We start from the raw sequence: 19,795 nt of genomic DNA, 5'->3' as shown, positions 1-19,795 counted from the left end.
ATGAAAACTATTTGTTGAGGGGCGTTTAAAATTACTTTACATTTTTAATTGTATAATTATTTTATTTTATAGAAATATATTTTGCTTTGAAACTCAATTCATATATAGGTTATTAACTTTCACTATTAAATTTTGCTTTAAAAATAAATTTAGGCATAAACCATTAGATTATAACGTCTGTAAGTCTATAAAAACTTAACATTCAGTCAGGTGTGTCAAAACATTTGACTGGTACTGTATATGCTAGTATATAAATCATTGTGATAGTATACAACGTTGGTACAAGGAAGCAATATTGTAAGTAAAATCTGACTCCCGGGCAGTGGTAGCTCAGTGGTTAAGGTACTTAACTATTGATTAGAAAGTTGCCAGGTCAAGCCACACTGCTATCAAGTTGCTGCTGTTGGGTCCCTGAGCAAGGCCCTTAACCACTAGTTACTCAAGTTGTATTCAGTCATAATTGTAAACCATTTTGAATAAAAGTGTCAGCTAAATGCTGTAAGTAAGATTCTCTTTGTTGCAGATCATATATAGAATTATTATAATACTATGCTGTGCAACTGTCATGGACAAAGAACGTATAGACAAAAAGAAAGACAGAAAGAGAAGCAAACGCAAGTCTCCAACTGAAGCTTTTAAAGAAACGAACAGAAACGAAACTGAACATAATAAACAGTGCACTAACATGAACAAAAGAATTAATGTAACAACAACTAACACCAGGCATTAAAACTAAGATGGCTTAAATAAGGCTTGATATAAGTGGTGATGACCAAATTCTGACAAATACAAACTAACAATAAGAAATTTGTAAACTAATAAACAGTAGGTCAGTAGGTCCTTCATAGCTTCACAACTTGTACCAGACTGAGGAGGGGGTGGAACTTTTCAGGTATATGTTGGGAGATAGGGCATGCCAGGTTCATGCATATTCAATAGCCTTTATTTTTTAAATGGAGAAAAGAGTTTCTGTAGAACATACAGGAATACAGGACTACATAGGATCCAACACTACTGAGTTCTACATCCTGGACTTTGTAAAACAAACCCTGAGATGGGTGGAGCAATTGGATAATAATTTTAATTACTTTCCCAATTTCTAAAAATTACATATTACTAACTTTAATATATTATCTAAATGGTTCATATAGGATTTCTAATAAACACAACTAGGAGTGAGTAATAATTTGTTTACAATATGCACGAGGCAAGCAACATACAGATGAAGTGATCTGGATGAATAATGCAAATTAATAAGGAACAAATAATGAATAGAATAATGAAACAGACACTTCTCAAATAAGAGGATTAAATGTCACAATTTGGAGATTATATTAAAATAGCCACACATTACTGGCTAATCATCATTTGACATTATAGTAGGTTAAATGGCAAGTTGTTACATTGCGAATCTGTGGGAAAGAGAAATTGTGGGAGAAAAAAAAACATCTGTGAACATATTTCTGGGGGATGAGAAAAGTTGATTCTCCTGGTAAAGGTTTGAGTCTATTAATTATTAATAATATAATTAATGGTCACAGTTCTGTGAAGTACAACCAGGCTGGTAAGAGCTTCTCTCTTTCCAATCTGTGGGTTTTATGACACATAAGTAGGGGGGGAAGGGTCAGTAAGCCAGGCCAACGTGATAAACTAGGCTGTTTATGGCTTTGTTGCTCAGATTCCAGGTGTCAGATGGGTCCTGGTTCCAGTCCATGGCTCAGGGGTGAGAGAAAGCCCACAATGACCAGGTCATAGTTTTATCAGGGGAACAATTTGTAGTTTATTGTCACTACATGCAGCGCAGTAATTTAATTTTCTGCAGCTGCTTCTCTGGAGAAGTCTGTGTGTATGATGAGCCTCCAAATGACAGGAAGCATGTGTGATGAAATGAAAACAGTTTAAAGAAGGACAATCAGGGCAAACATATGTCAAAGGTAAGTAAAAGACAAAGCCAAAAAAAAAACCAAACAGTAAATGAGTGACAGGAAAAGACACTTTAGAAATATGAATCATAATCTTGTCATAGGCACAAGAAATGTTGAGAAGTATCTATCCCCAAGAGAACCTTATAAACGGTTCAGGAAATGTTCTTCAGGTGTATGGGGAGGAGCTGTGTATAATCAGTATATTGATGAGGATGAACCCACTAGAGGGCATGGTAGGGATGTGACAGTATGCATGAGCCATGACTGAGTCTTACACAAAATCATTTTCACATTCTTGCCTTGTACTTGCCTTGTACTGTTAAAAGCTTGTAAATACATTTTGAAAATTGTAAATTACCTATGGAAATAAGTACACATGTTCTTGAAATTGAATTAGTACGTCCTTCTGTGAATTAGCATATCTGACAACAAAATGTTGGGCACTTCAGTCCAATAATCTACAAATATCATTAATAAAATTGTTAACTAGGAGTAAAATGTTCTAGTCAGCAGGTATCCACATTAATTATGAATTAATTTACAGTCATTAAGGCTTCTTACATGATGCCCATTTAGTAAGAAGATAATGGAGTTTAGATTTGATACATGCAAATTCTGTGTCCTTAGTGTCCCAAAGCTTACTGCAGTACCAAAGTCAGATACATGCTGTGGTTGGCCAAGGAGCCATTTTGATTTTTATGGAGCAAATCTTTATAAGCTGCTTCAAAAGGGAATGTCCACATCTGCCATTTGCTTGGTGTAGTCCTCATCAAACGTTTGGGATTGAGCTGCTGTGAAATAATTGGACCAGTCTCCGACCTCTCCTGTGGGAGACACAGACAGCAATTATAAAACAGTCTGTTTTGTTAAAGCACAGATCAATAAGCCTGCTCCAACAGGACAGTGCTACATGGGCCAGATGTCTAGGATAAAAGGGAACAGAAACATCATATGTACCACTAAAAAGATGAACCAAAGACCTCAACATAATTAGATTATATCATTAAAGACATCAAAATAAAGAGTCTAACCAAGAACAGTTTAGGACTTGGGAATTGAGAGGAAATTGACAGCTTCTTGTAGTGGATTAAATTGCTATCCGATTAATCTATAAACAAATGGTATGCAAGTAATATAGGCTATGCTGAAGTGCTGGATCTTAATATACAGTTACACCTGTTTACATTTACATGACACTTATCCAAAGCAACTTACAATTCTGACTGAACACACTTTGAGCGTTAAAGGTCTTGCTGAGGAGCCAAACAGTGGCAAGACTTGATTTGGCAACTTTCTGATTAATAGTCAAGGACCTTAACCACTGAGCTACCACTGCACCCAAACAGCCTGCCAGAAGCCTGCCAAAAAGCCCAAAAAGCCCAAATATTGGGAAGTTTGCTTATCTTGAGCCTGGCACCTTAGGCTAGGTCGGAATGGCTGAGTGGTCTTTCATTTTAAATACCTGACAGCCTTTATGAAATTTGTAAGACTGACTTTCCATTTCTCCTAATTGTCTGTCCTCTCAGAGAGTTAATTTAAGCATTATAACACTTATGATATATACTATATAGAATGACTCAATACCTACAAACCTTTTCTCATGAAAGGTGAGATAGTCCAAAATTGCCTGTGGAATAAACGTGTAGTTGGCCATGGGATTGTCCTTCATGACTTTGAAGGATGTCAACTGCACAATCTTGTCAATGACATCATCAGCTAATGACAGGTCCAGATAGTGCATGATCCGCACTACCTCCCGCCGAGGGTCCTTGGGGGGAAAACTTGAATTATGAGTATGAAGGGCTATCTTAACCTAGTTTCAGAGTCACTGTGTAACAGTTATGAAACTCCTGATCCTCATGATCTGCACCACCTCCTGCCAAGAGTCCATTAGGTAAAGGGAGAGGTTACCGTTATGAGATTGAAAGTCCAGCTTTGATCATGCTGTAACCCTACCAGCACTGTTATGTAATCCATACAATAAATGCTGCACCCACACCATACCTCTTTCATGTCCTCAAAGAAAAGGTAAAGGATGTTTTGCTTCTCTCTTTGCTTCCAGTAACCTTTCACATGGTCATACCAGGAGCCCCATCCCACTGAGGACACGTTAGAGAAAAGACCCTGAGTTTAAAGAGCAGCTCAATTACCAGCAGCACTAATGCCACATAAAGTCACGAGGAACAGTGGATGCATTAGACCCCTAAGAGCCTTACAGTTTCCCTTCATAAACTTGTGGATGTATTCCTCCCAAGGCCCAGGCTCTGGCTGGTACCGGTTCATGCGTTCAAAGTGGTAGTAGCTAACAACGTTATCCTTTGCATTTCGAGCCACATAAATAACCTGAGAAAACAGGCATTTCATAAAAGTGACATCTCAAATCTTGATTCATTACTTCACAAAGATAGGAGGGAATCACGATGATGTCTTACCTTGCATTTATTTTCCCAGAACCCTTTGGGCACCAGCTGTACGGGTAAGTGTGTTTTAATGACTCGAGGAGGTTTCATCGACTTCAGCAGGTCGAGCCCTGGTGAGTCAATGGAGTAGAAATGGGAGCTGGCATTTAAACACACGGTGGGCTTCATCAAGAAAATGAAGAGAAAAAGTATCATTACTGGCCTTTATTCACACAGCAACTTTTAAGACAAAGGTTGACACTGTTACAGAAAGACACAGAACAATAAAACGAAGTAGAAATTACAAAACAGAAGATAGAATAAAATACAAAGGTGAAATATGTGCTCACATTCTCATGTGGGGAAAATTTTTCACCACAGCATTTTGTACCCTCTGTGTAACACAGATCGAACATGAGGTGGATGCAAACGCTGAGAAATGTGCAAATCCAAAGTCAGAACCGATAGTATGGTCAAAGGTCAATGGGCCAACACGAATAGATCCCAGACATGTAATTAAAGAAGTGGGAGAGAACCCCCCTGAGCAAGAATATAAATGAACAGGTTTACAGAAACAAGTACGATGGAGACCCGGTCACATACAAATCCAAAGCTCGGAACAAACACGGCTGAGAAAAACACAGAAGCTAGAACAAAAAAACAACCAGCCAACTAAATAGAGATAGAGTTCTTTGGTAGACCAGAAAGAGCATTATAGTCCAAAATGGCTAACAAAACCCTGGGCTGTTGAGAGAATGTCAGACCTTAGATACATTTCTCAAGAGAGCAAAGGCACTTCTGGTTGGCACTTGTAAGTGCATCACCACAAAATTTCACACATGCAGCATTGGATGTCTTCTAGACAATCAAACTACAAGATTAGAGACCTTTGAAGACCAGTACCTAGAGACACATACAGCTGCATATTGTCTGTATAGTGGCGGATGGAAAAACTGCAATTATTAATGGCATTTATTATCCCAACTAATGGGAGCATGTATAGATTAAACAATCCTGGTCCCAGGATTCCACAAGACGCTCGCATGATCAGGTACGTTAGAGAGACCAACCCAGTTTTGTAGCTGATGAAGTAATATTGTGGTCAACAGGTTGAAAATTGGATCCAAGATAAAGAATCTAAAAGAAGAATTATAGACAGGTTACCTGCATCTTGATTCACTCTTTCATCAGGAACTTTAAGGACTATTGCTTCCTGAACTATGATGAGACCAAAAACCAAATTGAAACAGCCCACTACTTGAATTGAGGATCACAAAATTAATTAGAAACCACCAAAACTGATCTATATTTGCCAAGAATGGGAGGGGGGGGGGGGCTGTTAATATTCTTTGTTGAAGCAGGAACAATATAATGAGTAAGAATCAGTTTTAGTCCTTATGTCCAATTCTAATCTGATCAACATGACCAGACAAGATGCAGGCACAGATGTGTTTAAGACTAATAAAGAGAAAAACACACTGGAGTGACTCAAAAACCTTAAGCTTAGAGCCACCCCAGTTTCAATGTACTGGAGCAAAAAAATGAAACATGGCTTCATATGAAAAGAGAGAGAGTTTCTTTATTATGGTAAGTGATGGAAAGAAAATATATAGCAAGGTGTCTTTACCTGAGGGTAAATCTGGATATGGCTGGATTTCCAGGAATGGCATGCGTTTGTTAGTAGGGGCTCTCTTACAAATGTCCATGTCTCTGCTGTGCAGTAACAGATCCACCATCTCCTGGGCCCATTTGGTACCTAAAGCACAGAATGCCTAGCTGATGACACTGTGGTAAGGGGTACCAATCTGGGACAATACAAAGATGCACACCTGTGATGCAAGGAATATTCCTGGACCTTAATTAAAATATTTTTTTTTTTTGCAAAAATACTAATTTATACACTTTTACTCACAAATGTAGTCAGTCAGTCAGCCATTCCATGTTTAGAGTGTCATATTTCATGTTTGGTGTCTTCGGTTTTGCACTTAGAGGTGCAAGACTAGTGCAGTGGCGCAAGCAAACAAATGGAGTGTCTAAAGTGTGTCACTCAACAAAATGTAATGTTGGAGTGTTTTGGACATTTATAGTTATGCAACAAGATAGGCTTGCAAAGCATCAAATATCCATGGCAAATTAATTCATACACTTAAATATAAAATAATAATTTTGTAAAATTGCAGGAGTAAAATTCTAGAACAACCGGGCCCAGTTGCATTCCATTCTGCTCACAGATCATGCCCTGAACAGTCTGATCAGTCTGGCCGGTCTTTACCTGCTTTGGGGTAGGTGGCAATGAGCAGGTCAGACGGATCAGGGCAGAAGGCTGAGATGGAGCTCCAGTTGTCAACGATGTAGCTCCTGAGGGGTACGCCCTGAAGCTCGAGCAGGGGAAAAGGATGAAGAGTCTTCTCAGCACTGAGTGGTCCTCCCTCCATCTTACATGCACTGTCAGTTGTGCTTCTGTCAGGAAGTCCTTTCCTTGGACTTGCCTTTGGTCCTCCCTGCTTTACCTTCTTCAGTGCTCTCACTTCTTGCCAATTGTTCTATTTCATCTTGTTGTGTCTTCTTTATTTCTGAGATGTAGACTAACTTATGCAGTCTGACACTTTGCCACCTACCCACTGGTTGCCTGGAACAGCCATCACACAGTGTCCCAGAGTCACATGGTACAGATCAAAGTCCACCTGACTAGCAGATTTTTTTCAAATGAACTTTGTCTTCTATTTTAGTGTATAAAATAGCGACCATTGTGGAAATAGCTATGTATAATCCCTGTGTCCTGCACTGATCGTACACTTTCCTCCACTCTCCCCGATAGTCGTTTAGGGTCTTTATCTACTTAGAAAGCAGCATATCCATCTCTGTTTTTATCCCACAATAATCTACACTTGCAATTCCATTTTAACCAATGTTACAGTTCATAGGTTTACAGAAATCTTTGTTTACATTCACTGTGTCTAGTCCTCCACTAGTCATGGTGAGGTAACAAGACAGCAAGCCAAGACTACAACAAAAGCACAAGAAAAACATCAGTCTTCTCCATTCATTCATTGCGATGTTAACTGTAATGTGATTGTTCTTTAGTAATGAACTGTGTTTTGTGGAAAAGCACTTAGGGTAGAGATTGTGCTCCCGCAGTCAGTAAGATTGTTTAATGCTAGTTGTGGAGCAATAGTTTTCTAACTGTAGTTTTATCTTTATGGAGCAGAAACTGAGAATTATTTTTGAGATACTTGTAGTCATTGAATAATACTTGAGAGTTAATATGGAGTAAACTCAGATAGTGAAATATATATGGAATCTCTCTGTGTTGCTCTCAGTGGAAAATGGATCCATAAACACTTCAGGAGTCAGAAACTTCACGTCCTGCCAAGTAGCAGTTTATCTTGTGGGAAAAGGCTGTTACAGCCTTCATGACTAAACACACACATCATAAATAAACACTTAATTCATCTGTTAGAGCTAAGAGACACTTAAGAAGACTAAAAATAGATGCCGCCTTGCAAATATAACATTATACACAGGATGAGATGTCGAATATCCTGTGCCATCCAGTAGAGTTTCACATTCCAGCCCACTCACTTCATTCATACTAAGTGTCTAAGAAAAACATTGCCTCACAACCTCTTCACAGGGGTCAAAATTTAGCCCAGCTAATGCCATTAATGCATGCCCAGTGCCACCTGTACCTTCTGGGCTTATATGAAACACTACGCTAAACACCCAAACTGAGTACTTGATGTACTAAAAGGTGCAACACTGTACCTTTAACCAGGTAGAGAGTGAGATTTGAGTAGATTTCCTTCGCAACAGGCTTTTTCCTCCGGCTTAAAGCAGGACAAAACGTAAATATGTCTGTCTCACAAGAACTGCAGGAAGAAACCTAGTTTTATGGTCTTACAGTTTCCCTTCATAAACTTGTGGATGTATTCCTCCCAGGGCCCAGGCTCTGGCTGGTACCGGTTCATGCGTTCAAATTGGTAGTAGCTAGCAACGTTATCATTTGCGTTTTGAGCCACATAAATAACCTGAGAAAACAGGCATTTCATAAAAGTGACATCTCACATCTTGATGCATTACTTCACAAAGATAGGAGGGAATCACGATGATGTCTTACCTTGCATTTATTTTCCCAGAACCCTTTGGGCACCAGCTGTACGGGTAAGTGTGTTTTAATGACTCGAGGAGGTTTCATCGACTTCAGCAGGTCGAGCCCTGGTGAGTCAATGGAGTAGAAATGGGAGCTGGCATTTAAACACACGATGGGCTTCATCAAGAAAATGAAGAGAAAAAGTATCATTACTGGCCTTTATTCACACAGCAACTTTTAAGACAAAGGTTGACACTGTTACAGAAGGACACAGAACAATAAAACGAAGTAGAAATTACAAAACAGAAGATAGAATAAAATACAAAGGTGAAATATGTGCTCACATTCTCATGTGGGGTATAATTACTGGCCTTTATTCACATAGCAATTTTTAAAACAAGGTTGACATTGTTTTACAGAAGGACACCAGTTCTAATTAGATCAAGAGGACCATCCAAGATGCAGGCACAGATATGTTTAAAACACACTGGAGTGACTCACTCATGAAGTTTAAGATCAGAGCATTCAGTTTCAGTGTACTGGAGTAAAAAATAAGCTCATATGAAAAGAGAGACAACACTTGTTTATTATGGGAAGTGATGGGGGGGAAAAATAATGTAGCAATGTGTCCTTACCTGATGGTAACTATAGATATGGCTGGATTTCCAGGAATGGCATGCGTTTGTTAGTAGGGGCTCTCTTACAAATGTTTGTGTCTCCGCTATGCAGTAACAGATCCACCATCTCCTGGGCCCATGTGGTACCTAAAGCACAGAATGCCTAGCTGATGACACTGTGGTAAGGGGTACCAATCTGGGACAATACAAAGATGCACACCTGTGATGCAAGGAATGTTCCTGGACCTTAATTAATTAATTTATTTATTTTTGCAAAAATAAATATAAAATACTAATTTACACACTTTTACTCACAAATGTAGTCAGTCAGTCAGCCATTCCATACCAGTCTAGGACAATACAAAGATGCACAACTGTGATGAAAGGAATGTTCCTGGACCATAACAGAATAGTTTGGCAGAAAAAAAATCTCATTTACACAATTTTACCCTCCTCACAAATGTAGTCATTCAGCCATTCCAATGTGAGTGTCACATTTCATGTTTGGTGTCTTCAGTTTTGCACTTAGAGGTGCAAGACTAGTGCAGTGGAGCAAACAAACAAATGGAGTGTCTAAAGTGTGTCACTCAACAAAATGTAATGTTGGAGTGTTTTGGACATTTATAGTTATGCAACAAGATAGGCTTGCAAAGCATCAAATATCCATGGCAAATTAATTCATACACTTAAATATAAAATAATAATTTTGTAAAATTGCAGGAGTAAAATTCTAGAACAACCGGGCCCAGTTGCATTCCATTCTGCTCACAGATAATGCCCTGAACAGTCTGATCAGTCTGGCCGGTCTTTACCTGCTTTGGGGTAGGTGGCAATGAGCAGGTCAGACGGATCAGGGTAGAAGGCTGAGATGGAGCTCCAGTTGTCAACGATGTAGCTCCTGAGGGGTACGCCCTGAAACTCGAGCAGGGGAAAAGGATGAAGAGTCTTCTCAGCACTGAGTGGTCCTCCCTCCATCTTACATGCACTGTCAGTTGTGCTTCTGTCAGGAAGTCCTTTCCTTGGACTTGCCTTTGGTCCTCCCTGCTTTACCTTCTTCAGTTTCTGCTTGAAGTATCTTCATTATTTCTGACATGTAGAGTCATGGCCAAAGGTTTAGAGACTAGCACAAATTTTGGTTTTCACATTAATTTGCATTAACTCTAGATTGTGAATGGTGATCAGATCAAGTTCAAGTTTGGTTTATTTGTCACATACATAGTCATACACAGTATAACTCGCAGTGAAATGGTTTGAGAGTGCTCTGTCCATACTGAGGAAAAAAAATGGGGTGCATAAGGAAATATATATCTATATATATACAAAATATATTAACAATGTAAGTATATATATATATATATATATATATTATGTTTATATACACAATGTACAATGTATATATGGATATGTATATATGTATGTACACAATGTACAGTTCCATCTTACAATTGAACATATTTACAGTTACATGTTACATGGTGGTGGTGGTCTCCACAGTTTATCAGTTTCCCTGATTCAGGGCCCAAATGGCCTGTGGGAAGAAGTTCCTCTTCAGTCTCTCTGTCTTGGTCTTCAAGGAGCGAAAGCGCTTCCCTGACCTCAACAGAGAGAAGAGCCTATTGTTGGGATGGGTGGGGTCCTTCACAATCCTCCTGGCCTTGGTCTGGCACCACTTGTAATAGATGGTCTGCAGGTCAGGAAGTTCCGTATGAGTGATGTGCTCTGCTGAACGTACCACCCTTTGGAGTGCTTTTCTGTCCTGCTTGGTGCTGTTCCCAAACCAGGCTGTGATGTTCCCCGTGAGGATGCTCTCGATAGTGCAGGTGTAGAAGTTCCGCAGTACCTTGGAGGGCAGTCTGAAGTCTCTTAGGCATCTGAGGTGGTAAAGACGCTGATGAGCCTTCTTTGCCAGGGAGTTGGTATGGCGGGACCAGGACAGGTCCTGCGAGATGTGAACACCAAGGTACCTGAAACTATCTACTCACCCTGGTTCCACGGTGAATTGCAATCAGATGAATTGCAATCAGATGAATTGCAATTAATTGCAAAGTCATTCCTTGCCATGAAAATGATCTTAATCAGACTCACTGCATTCCAGCCACTGCCACAAAATGGCCTGCTAACATCATCTGAGTGATCTTCTCATTAGCTCAGGAGAAAGTGTTAATGGTGACAAGGTAGCTGATATCACTCTGTCATGCTGATTAGAAGAGCAGACTGGTTGCTTTAAAAGGGTGGTGGTGCTTGAAGTGTTCTTGTTAACCATGGCTTTTTCCAAGGAAACACATGCAGTCATCATTGCATCACATCAAAAGGGCTTCACAGGCAAGGACATTGCTGCTTGTAAGATAGCACCTAAATCAACCATTTATTAAATCATCAAAAACTTCAAGGAGAGAGGTTCAATTCCAGTGAAGAAGGATTTATGGCACCAAAGAAGGTCAAGCAAGCATCAGGACCATCTCCTAAAGAGGATGCAGCTACAGGATCAGGTCACCACCAGTGCAGAGCTTGCTCAGGAATGCCAGAAGAACAGTGTGAGGTGAAGGCTTTTGGAGGATGGCTTGGTGTCAAGAAGGGCAGCAAAGAAGCCACTTCTCTCCAAGAAGAACATCAAGGACAGACTGACATGACATGTCATGCCAATGTCACATATGGCCACCCTCCTGGCATCCCTGTTTCCATGGTTTCCCTGTTGTGTCTGTTTTCCTTTACTTCCTAGTTGTTCCCTTCCTTGATTTCACTTTCTCTGCCCCCTCATCTGGTTTTTCCACACCTGTTACTTTCACCTGTGTCTGGTTTAGAGTTAATTAGTTTATACATTTAAAACCTGTCTGGTTCCCTATCTCTGCTGTTCATTGAATGTATGAATGTTTGACTATCTGAAAGCCTGTATGCAAGTTTGTACTCCATCAGTTTGTGTCTCTTAGCCTTTGTTAGCCTCTGAGATCTTCCTAGCATCTGTCTATAGCCTTTGCCTTAGTGTAATTGTTTATCATGTATCCTCGTACTCTACGTATTGGTTCCATAACCCTGGACTACCCTAATGACTCTGAATTTGGACTTACCCCTAATAAATCTCACTCTTCTCTACACTTGTGTCCACCTCTTTACCGCTTACCATTACACCCAACAGTGAGGCATCCTGAGCCAATTCATGGTGGGGTTTCTTCTCATCCAGGGGAGTGGGTTTGCTCCATTTTGCTTGAGAATACTGCCATGAATAACGAATGGTATCAAAACATCTTCCAAGAGCAACTTCTCCCAACGATCCAGAGGGTGGACAAACACAGAAAGTGTGATCAACTCCAAGCACTGACTAGGCAAGAATGGGTTGCCATTAGTCAATTTTGCCCAGAAGCTGATATCTAGCATGCCAAGGCAAATTGCAGAAGTCTTAAAGAAGGGTCAACACTGTAAATATTAAGTCTTTGTTTAAACTGGATGTATTTGTCAAAGTTTTAAAAAACTTCTGAAATGTTTATAATTGTACTTCATGATAACATATAAACATTTGACAAAAGGATCTAAAAAAAAACTGAGGCAGTAAATTTTGTGAAAACCAAAATTTGTGTCAGTATCAAAACCTTTGGCTATGACTATAGTCTAACTGACAATGATGCTGTCTGACACCTCCCCACCGGCTGCTTGGAACAACCATCACGCAGTGTCCTAAGGCGTCATGTGGTTCAAATCAAAGTGCATCTGACTAGCAGATTTTTTTAAAATGGTTTTTGTAAAGCAATGATGAGCCGAGAGGCAGGATGCAAATGCGATGAAGGGTTTTAATAACTAGCCAGTGAAAACAAAACCAAATAATGTAAACCAAAGAAGAGGCAACACAAAACACTGGGGAAGTAGACTAGAAAATGTAAACAGAAAGCAGGGTGGATAAGAACAGACTAGGAACAACTAAGGGCACAAAATGCATACCAAGGATACCGAATGCACAGAATAACTGGCAACACAGGTAACAAAACCCAGGGTTTAAATAAACAAACTAACTGCACTTAACAAGACACAGGTGAATTCATAAACAGGCAGAGAACTAAACATGGAGGCAGAGAAAACTGAAAACAAAACACAGAAAGCACAGGTAATGAATACCAGAAAGAAAACAAAAACAGAAGGTGTTGCCAGAGAGGGGGCGATCGTGATCGTCTTCTGAGTGTATAAAATAGTGACCGTTGTGCAAACTGAGCAACATGCTTTAATTCGCCAGTTAGAGGTGTAAATAATAATAATAATTGGCAGTGAAGTTTGTCAGTGATAAAATCTGATTTTCATGTGATATAAATGCTTAAATACATAATTTATTGATTTAGGGTCTGTATGAATTTGATTATCATTTTTAATGCCAGAAATGGGACTTGCTGTAAGTCTCTCTGCAGCTATGTATAATCCCTGTGTCCTGCACTGATCGTACACTGCCCTCCACTTTCCTCCACTGCCCTCCACTTTCCTCCACTGCCCTCTACTTTAACCTCCACTGCCCTCCACTTTAACCTCCACTGCCCTCCACTGGCCTCCACTTTCCTCCACTTTCCTCCACTGCCCTCCACTGCCCTCCACTTTCCTCCACTGCCCTCCACTGCCCTCCACTTTCCTCCACTTTCCTCCACTGCCCTCCACTGCCCTCCACTTTCTTCCACTGCCCTCCACTGCCCTCTACTTTCCTCCACTGCCCTCCACTTTCCTCCACTTTCCTCCACTGCCCTCCACTTTCTTCCACTGCCCTCCACTGCCCTCCACTTTCCTCCACTGCCCTCCACTGCCCTCCACTTTCCTCCACTGCCCTCCACTGCCCTCAACTTTCCTCCACTTTCCTCCACTGCCCTCCACTGCCCTCCACTGCCCTCCACTTTCTTCCACTGCCCTCCACTGCCCTCCACTTTCCTCCACTGCCCTCCACTGCTCTCCACTGCCCTCCACTTTCTTCCACTGCCCTCCCTTTTCCTCCACTTTCCTCTACTGCCCTCCACTGCCCTCCACTTTCTTCCACTGCCCTCCACTTTCCTCCACTTTCCTCCACTGCTCTCCACTTTCTTCCACTGCCCTCCACTGCCCTCCACTGCCCTCCACTTTCTTCCACTGCCCTCCACTTTCCTCCACTGCTCTCCACTGCCCTCCACTTTCTTCCACTGCTCTCCACTTTCCTCCACTGCTCTCCACTGCCCTCCACTTTCCTCCACTGCCCTCCACTTTCCTTCACTTTCCTCCACTGTTCTCCACTTTCCTCCACTGCCCTCCACTTTCTTCCACTGCCCTCCACTGTTCTCCACTTTCCTCCACTGCTCTCCACTTTCCTCCACTTTCCTCCACTGCTCTCCACTTTCCTCCACTGTTCTCCACTTTCCTCCACTCTTCATGTTGATAGTCATTTAGGGTCTTTTTTTATCTACTTGGAAAGCAGCCTCTCTATGTTTTTATCTCACAATAATCTGCACTTCCATTTCCATTTTAACCATTGTTACAGTTCATAGGTTTCTGGAAATCTTTGTTTAAATTCATGGTGTCTTAACCTTCACTAGTCATGGTGAGGTAACAAGATAACAAGCCAAGACTACAATAAAAGCACAAGAAAAACATCAGTCTTCTCAATGGTACACATTGTACCATGGCACAGAACAAGGAAACTTTGCATTCAGACATAGTTAAACTAAATTAGAGAATCAAGTATAAACATTAATGAACAAAAAATGTAATACAGGGTATAAGAATTCATTCAAACTGAGGCCTCTTCACACTCTTCACTGATCATCAGTTCTCATAACTTGAATAACAATTATTGAGATATAATACAGCTAATGCTAACAATAATGTTATTAATTAACTATGAACTAACTATTGGTCATAAATTCTGCAAATCACTGAGCATAAATCATTCATTAAAATAAACACTGCAAGCTCCCCCAACACCTTTGAGGAGAGCTTGCAGTGCACTAAAATACATTCTCTGATCATCTCTGAATCTGATCATTTTTTCAGCCTTATTTAATCATTGAATCTTGATTAAACATAACATTGTTAGCTCTCCTTAGTGTAATCACACTTGGATATTCAACTCAGATATAGCCTGTGGTTAGCCAAGTAAATGTTTGGTTTTTCATTAAGTGAATATTTATATTATATGCTGGTTCGAAAAGGAATGTCGACATTTGCCATTTGCTTGGCATAGTCCTCATCAAACATTTGGGATTGAGCTGGTGTGAAATGATTGGACCAATCGCCGACCTCTCCTGTGGGAGACACAGACAGCAATCAGACCTTAATTCGTTATTGATAATCATTTGATTTGGATGGCACACTTGACATGACAATGTGAACACCTTTTATTATTTTCTTATTATTTATTATTGACTTGCGTTTAATTCTCAAACCATCTACACCAGACATAACTTTACAATATAGTTTCCCAATCCTGCTCCTCGAATTGCCCAATCTCTTATTTTAAGTGTTTTTCCCATTCTTGAGTCACCTGACACAGCTCATCACCATGTGACCCACCTGACTCAACTTAACAGTTGCCTTGTAGTAGTAAACACATTAAAGTGTGCACTGGGTGGTATTCAAGGATGAGGAGTGGGAAACAGTGGTGTAGAACACAGGAAGAACCAGAATAAAGGGAACTGTTACCATACAGACAGACCTTTTCTCATGAAAGCAGAAATGGAATGGTCAAACACTGCTTTTGGGATAAACGTGTAATTGGCCATGGGATTATCCTTCATGACTTTGAAGGATGTCAACTGCACAATCTTGTCAATGACATTATCAGCTAGCGACAGGTCCAGATAGCGCATGATCCGCACCACCTCCCGCCGAGGGTCCTTGGGGGAAAAAAAGTTGATTTATGAGTATGAAGGGCTATCTTAACCCAATTTCAACAGAGCCGCTGTGTAACAGTTATCAGACTTCTAAAACCAATAGTGCAGCCACACAGTACCTCTTTCATGTCCTCGAAGAACAGGTAAAGGATGTTCCGCTTCTCTCTTTCCTTCCAGTAACCTTTCACGTGGTCATACCAGGAGCCCCATCCCACTGAGGACACGTTAGAGAAAAGACCCTGAGTTTAAAGAGCAGCTCAATTACCAGTGCCAGCAGCACTACCACAACTAATGACATATGAAGTCATGAGGACCAGACCACTGAGAGTCTTACAGTTTCCTTTCATGAACTTTTGGATGTATTCCTCCCAGGGCCCAGGCTCCGGCTGACTCTGGTTCATGCGGTCAAAGTGGTAGTAGCTGACCAGGTTGTCCTTTGCATTTCGAGCCACATAAATAACCTGAGAAAACAAGGAAGGTAAAATCTCAAAAGAAATGCCAGACAATAAAGAAATATCTGCAGGAACACAAATAACACAATTTGTGTATTATTATTATGCCCTACAGTCTAATAAATGTTTGTGTATTATAAGAGTGCTGTCCATTTATTTTCAGCATTGATCATTTCCAGTAGATTCGGCAAGTTATAAGTTTTATTTAGGAGTGGAGTCTGTTTCTTCATCTCTACAGAATCTTTCAAAGACATACTTGGTTAAGTTAAACTCCTGCCAACTAGCATCAGATATTTTGATATTCTAATATACATTCCATTATTCAATTACAAATCAGATATTCAGTTATAGATTTCATCAGAAACAGCCTAAAGTTTGATATAACCCTCAAAAAGAAATAGGCCAGTTATGTTTTTCAAAGATATAAATCACGTCATGCAAATACTTCTATATAGACCAGGATTACAGGCATAAAGGAATATTAATACTTATTCATTCTTACCTTGCATTTATTTTCCCAGAACCCCTCTGGCACCAGCTGTATGGGTAAGTGTGTCTTGATAACTCTAGGAGGTTTCATCGACTTAAGTAGGTCAAGCCCTTGGGAGCAAAGACATTAAGGTTGAGCAATCAGGACAGCACAGAGCAGGTGCGCACCAAGAGGAAGTGCACTGCTCTATCGCAAGAGGATATTCCCCTAGCTAAGGCTACTCCACAGGGCTCCCTATTGCCGACATCCCAAACTGCTGCCTGGATCCCTGGATGCTGGGGAGAGGACCTCATCCAGAGCTCCTGGCCACACTGGAGGAGGAGGACACAGCCCGCTCAAGCAGGGATGGCAAGACCCCTGGAATTTGGGGGTGGGGGTGGGGGGGGCGTAGTTCTACCTGGCCGGGCCCATGGGGAGCCCTATGGGGGTATTATACTGGGACCAGCTAGGTCTCAAGCTGCTGCTGTCTCTTCTCTCTGAGTATGAGTACTTGGCGGGTCCACCCAAAGCCCAGGAAGAGGACCACTGCAAGGGCTTCCGCTTCCCGATTGGCTTTCCATGGGCAGCTTGTGACGTGTGGGATATAATGGCCTTGATTTCGCTGTCCCGGTAATGGATGCATAGGGAGCCACCTCTGGCTGGGGGTTCTGTAATGGTACGCTCCTCTTCCCGCTTATCATGTGGTACAACCGCCACGTGCGTGTGGAGTCGTCTTGTATTCATCAGCACTCCCCCTTGTTTGTTGCCACGCCCCCTTTTTGGCACACACTTACACCTAGTTATTTGTTCCATCTATGTATGTTTATAAACCCCGGTGTTTTGTAACTAGTTGTCTGTCATTATCATGTCATGTTCGATGTTTGTGTTCGTGATTACATTCATGGTTGCCTGCGGAAGTTGTTCGATGAATGCTCATGTTTATGTATCGTTTATATCACGCTGCACAGTTTGTTTTATGTTAGTTCCATAAGTCATAATATTTTGTAGTGCTTGAATAAAATGTCCTTCTTTGACAGATGTCTCTGTATCCTGCACCTTGCCGTCACCAATTATACACTCATTTTAGAAACACTTTAGAAAAACAGCATACAGGTACATCTTGTATGTACACACTTACTATACAATACAGTTTATACAGTTACTACATAGTTACTAAACTCCTACACACATATTATAGCCCATATATTGCTATGCATAGTTTATATATAACATCTTCTATTCCTTCATCATTGATCAGGTGCATTATTTGATAGATATGTTTGGGTGGCAGATCACAGTAACCTCAGCTGTTACTTTGATGTAAAAATAAAAGCCACAGCAACATTGTTGTGGTTGACAAACTCACACCAGCACTACATCAGCTGCATGGGTCAGTAGAAACCCTGTAGTCAGAACCAATGTGACCACTGATGAAAGGTGCAGGGGAACACTGATAACATTTGTATCCCATCAGAGCAGCTACAGTATGTAATGAGCTATAGTATGTAATGATCTACTATTTAATTATCCTTTTAGAAAATGCACCCAAAAGACATAATAAAGTGAAAGTGAGTGTACACTGTGTGCACAATTATTAGGCAAGTTGTATTTTTGAGGATTCATTTTATTTTTGATCAACTACAGTTCTCTCAGTCAATCCAAAATGTTAATAAACCTGAATATTTAAGAAAGTAAAAGTGAGGTTTTGGCTTTCTTAGGAGAATATCTATGTGTGCATAATTATTGGGCAACTATTAGTGCGCAGAACTATTTTGCAACTAAATGAAAAATGGAAATTTTCCCATCTCACTTGTTTTCATATCTCAGGCTAAGCAGGATGCGGAGACAAGTCACATTAAACACTATTAAAGTGAGAATAATAAACTCGACAACTCACAAACAATTCAAAATTTACAAATAAACATTTCTGACAAAAAAATATAAAAAAATCAGTGACCAATATAACCACCCTTCTTATCAATAACAGTCATAAGCCTTCCATTCATGGAGTCTGTTAGATTCTTAATCTGTTGGTGATCAACTTTTTGTGCACCAGCAACCACAACCTTCCAGACACTGTTCAGAGAGTTGTACTGTTTTCCTTCACCATAAATCTCCCATTTAAGAAGGGCCCACAAGTTCTTAATAGGTTTTAGATAAGGTGGGGGCTATGTCATTATTCTTTCACCTTTAAGGCCCTTACTGGCTAGCCATGCAGTGGTGTACTTCGATGCATGCGATGGAGCGTTGTCCTGCATAAAAATCATGGTCCTCTTGAAAGATGCAAACTTTTTCCTGTACCACTGCTTGAAGAAAGTATGTTCTAAAAACAGGCAATAGGTTTGGGAATTGATTTCGAGTCCAACTTCAACTTGAAAAGATCCAACTAGCTTATTTTTAATAATAACAACCCATAGCAGTACCCCACCTCCACCTTGCTGGCATCTGAGTTGAAGTAGAGCTCTGTGCCTGTTACTGATCCAGCCACGAGCCCACCCATTTGGTCCATCAAGAATCACTCTTGAACTTCTGGGCACTCCAGGTAGGTTGCTGTTCTGGAATATGACAGCACTTGAGGATAATGGGTTCCTGGCCACTTCATGTTTGATTCTTCTCAAATGTTTGGCAGTTATTTTGCGTCTTTTTTTCTCAACATGTTTCTTTTTATCCTTTTGACTATTTGCAACAAAATGTTTGATGGTTCTGTGATCTTAGAGTGCTGCATCCCTCTGAAAGACTTCACAATTTTTGACTTTTCAGAGTTAGTTAAATCTCTTTATTGGCCCATTTTGCCTGAGGAAAAGAAGCTGCCTAATAATTATGCACACCTTGATGTAGGGTGTTGATTGGAGTTGGAAAATATACATACAAATGATGGTATGGTCAAAATGCTCTCTTGCCTAATAATTGTGAAAACAGTGTAAATACACGTTTCCAATGAAGTAGGTCATAAGCACATATCACACTGGTTGTTTAAGGTCAGGCTTATGTGGATACTGTGTTCCCTCACCTGATGGGA

At 40.5% G+C, this 19,795-nt stretch overlaps 1 protein-coding gene and 2 pseudogenes across 2 annotated transcripts in view; all 3 read right to left on the bottom strand.

Annotated features, from left to right (window-relative positions):
- Window positions 1-927: 927 nt before the first annotated feature.
- Window positions 928-6,957, bottom strand: LOC113576878 (sulfotransferase 1C1-like; annotated as a pseudogene). Its single transcript, XR_014117295.1, has 7 exons — window positions 6,597-6,957; window positions 5,952-6,080; window positions 4,358-4,455; window positions 4,142-4,268; window positions 3,930-4,024; window positions 3,518-3,693; window positions 928-2,749 (listed from the first exon to the last, which is right to left on the bottom strand). The product of XR_014117295.1 is annotated as a sulfotransferase 1C1-like (transcript).
- Window positions 6,958-8,184: 1,227 nt separating this feature from the next.
- Window positions 8,185-10,006, bottom strand: LOC118242420 (sulfotransferase 1 family member D1-like; annotated as a pseudogene).
- A 2,787-nt stretch (window positions 10,007-12,793) lies between these two features.
- LOC113576877 (sulfotransferase 1B1-like) overlaps window positions 12,794-19,795 on the bottom strand; it is a 9,045-nt gene continuing 2,043 nt past the window's right edge. Inside the window, exons 2-7 of the mRNA XM_027009217.3 lie at window positions 19,787-19,795; window positions 16,810-16,907; window positions 16,190-16,316; window positions 15,975-16,069; window positions 15,678-15,858; window positions 12,794-15,267 (exon numbers count right to left, since the gene is read on the bottom strand). The exon at window positions 19,787-19,795 is cut by the window's right edge and continues 120 nt beyond it. Coding sequence (XP_026865018.1) covers window positions 15,155-15,267; window positions 15,678-15,858; window positions 15,975-16,069; window positions 16,190-16,316; window positions 16,810-16,907; window positions 19,787-19,795 — 623 coding nt within the window. The 3' untranslated portion in view covers window positions 12,794-15,154. The remainder of the gene's footprint in view (window positions 15,268-15,677; window positions 15,859-15,974; window positions 16,070-16,189; window positions 16,317-16,809; window positions 16,908-19,786) is intronic.

Source organism: Electrophorus electricus, chromosome 15 (genome assembly GCF_041902795.1).
Source record: "Electrophorus electricus isolate QZ-2024a chromosome 15, ASM4190279v1, whole genome shotgun sequence".
NCBI lineage: Eukaryota > Metazoa > Chordata > Actinopteri > Gymnotiformes > Gymnotidae > Electrophorus > Electrophorus electricus.
The sequence above is the reverse complement of the archived record's forward strand: the minus strand, read 5'-3'. Positions and strand labels throughout refer to the sequence as shown.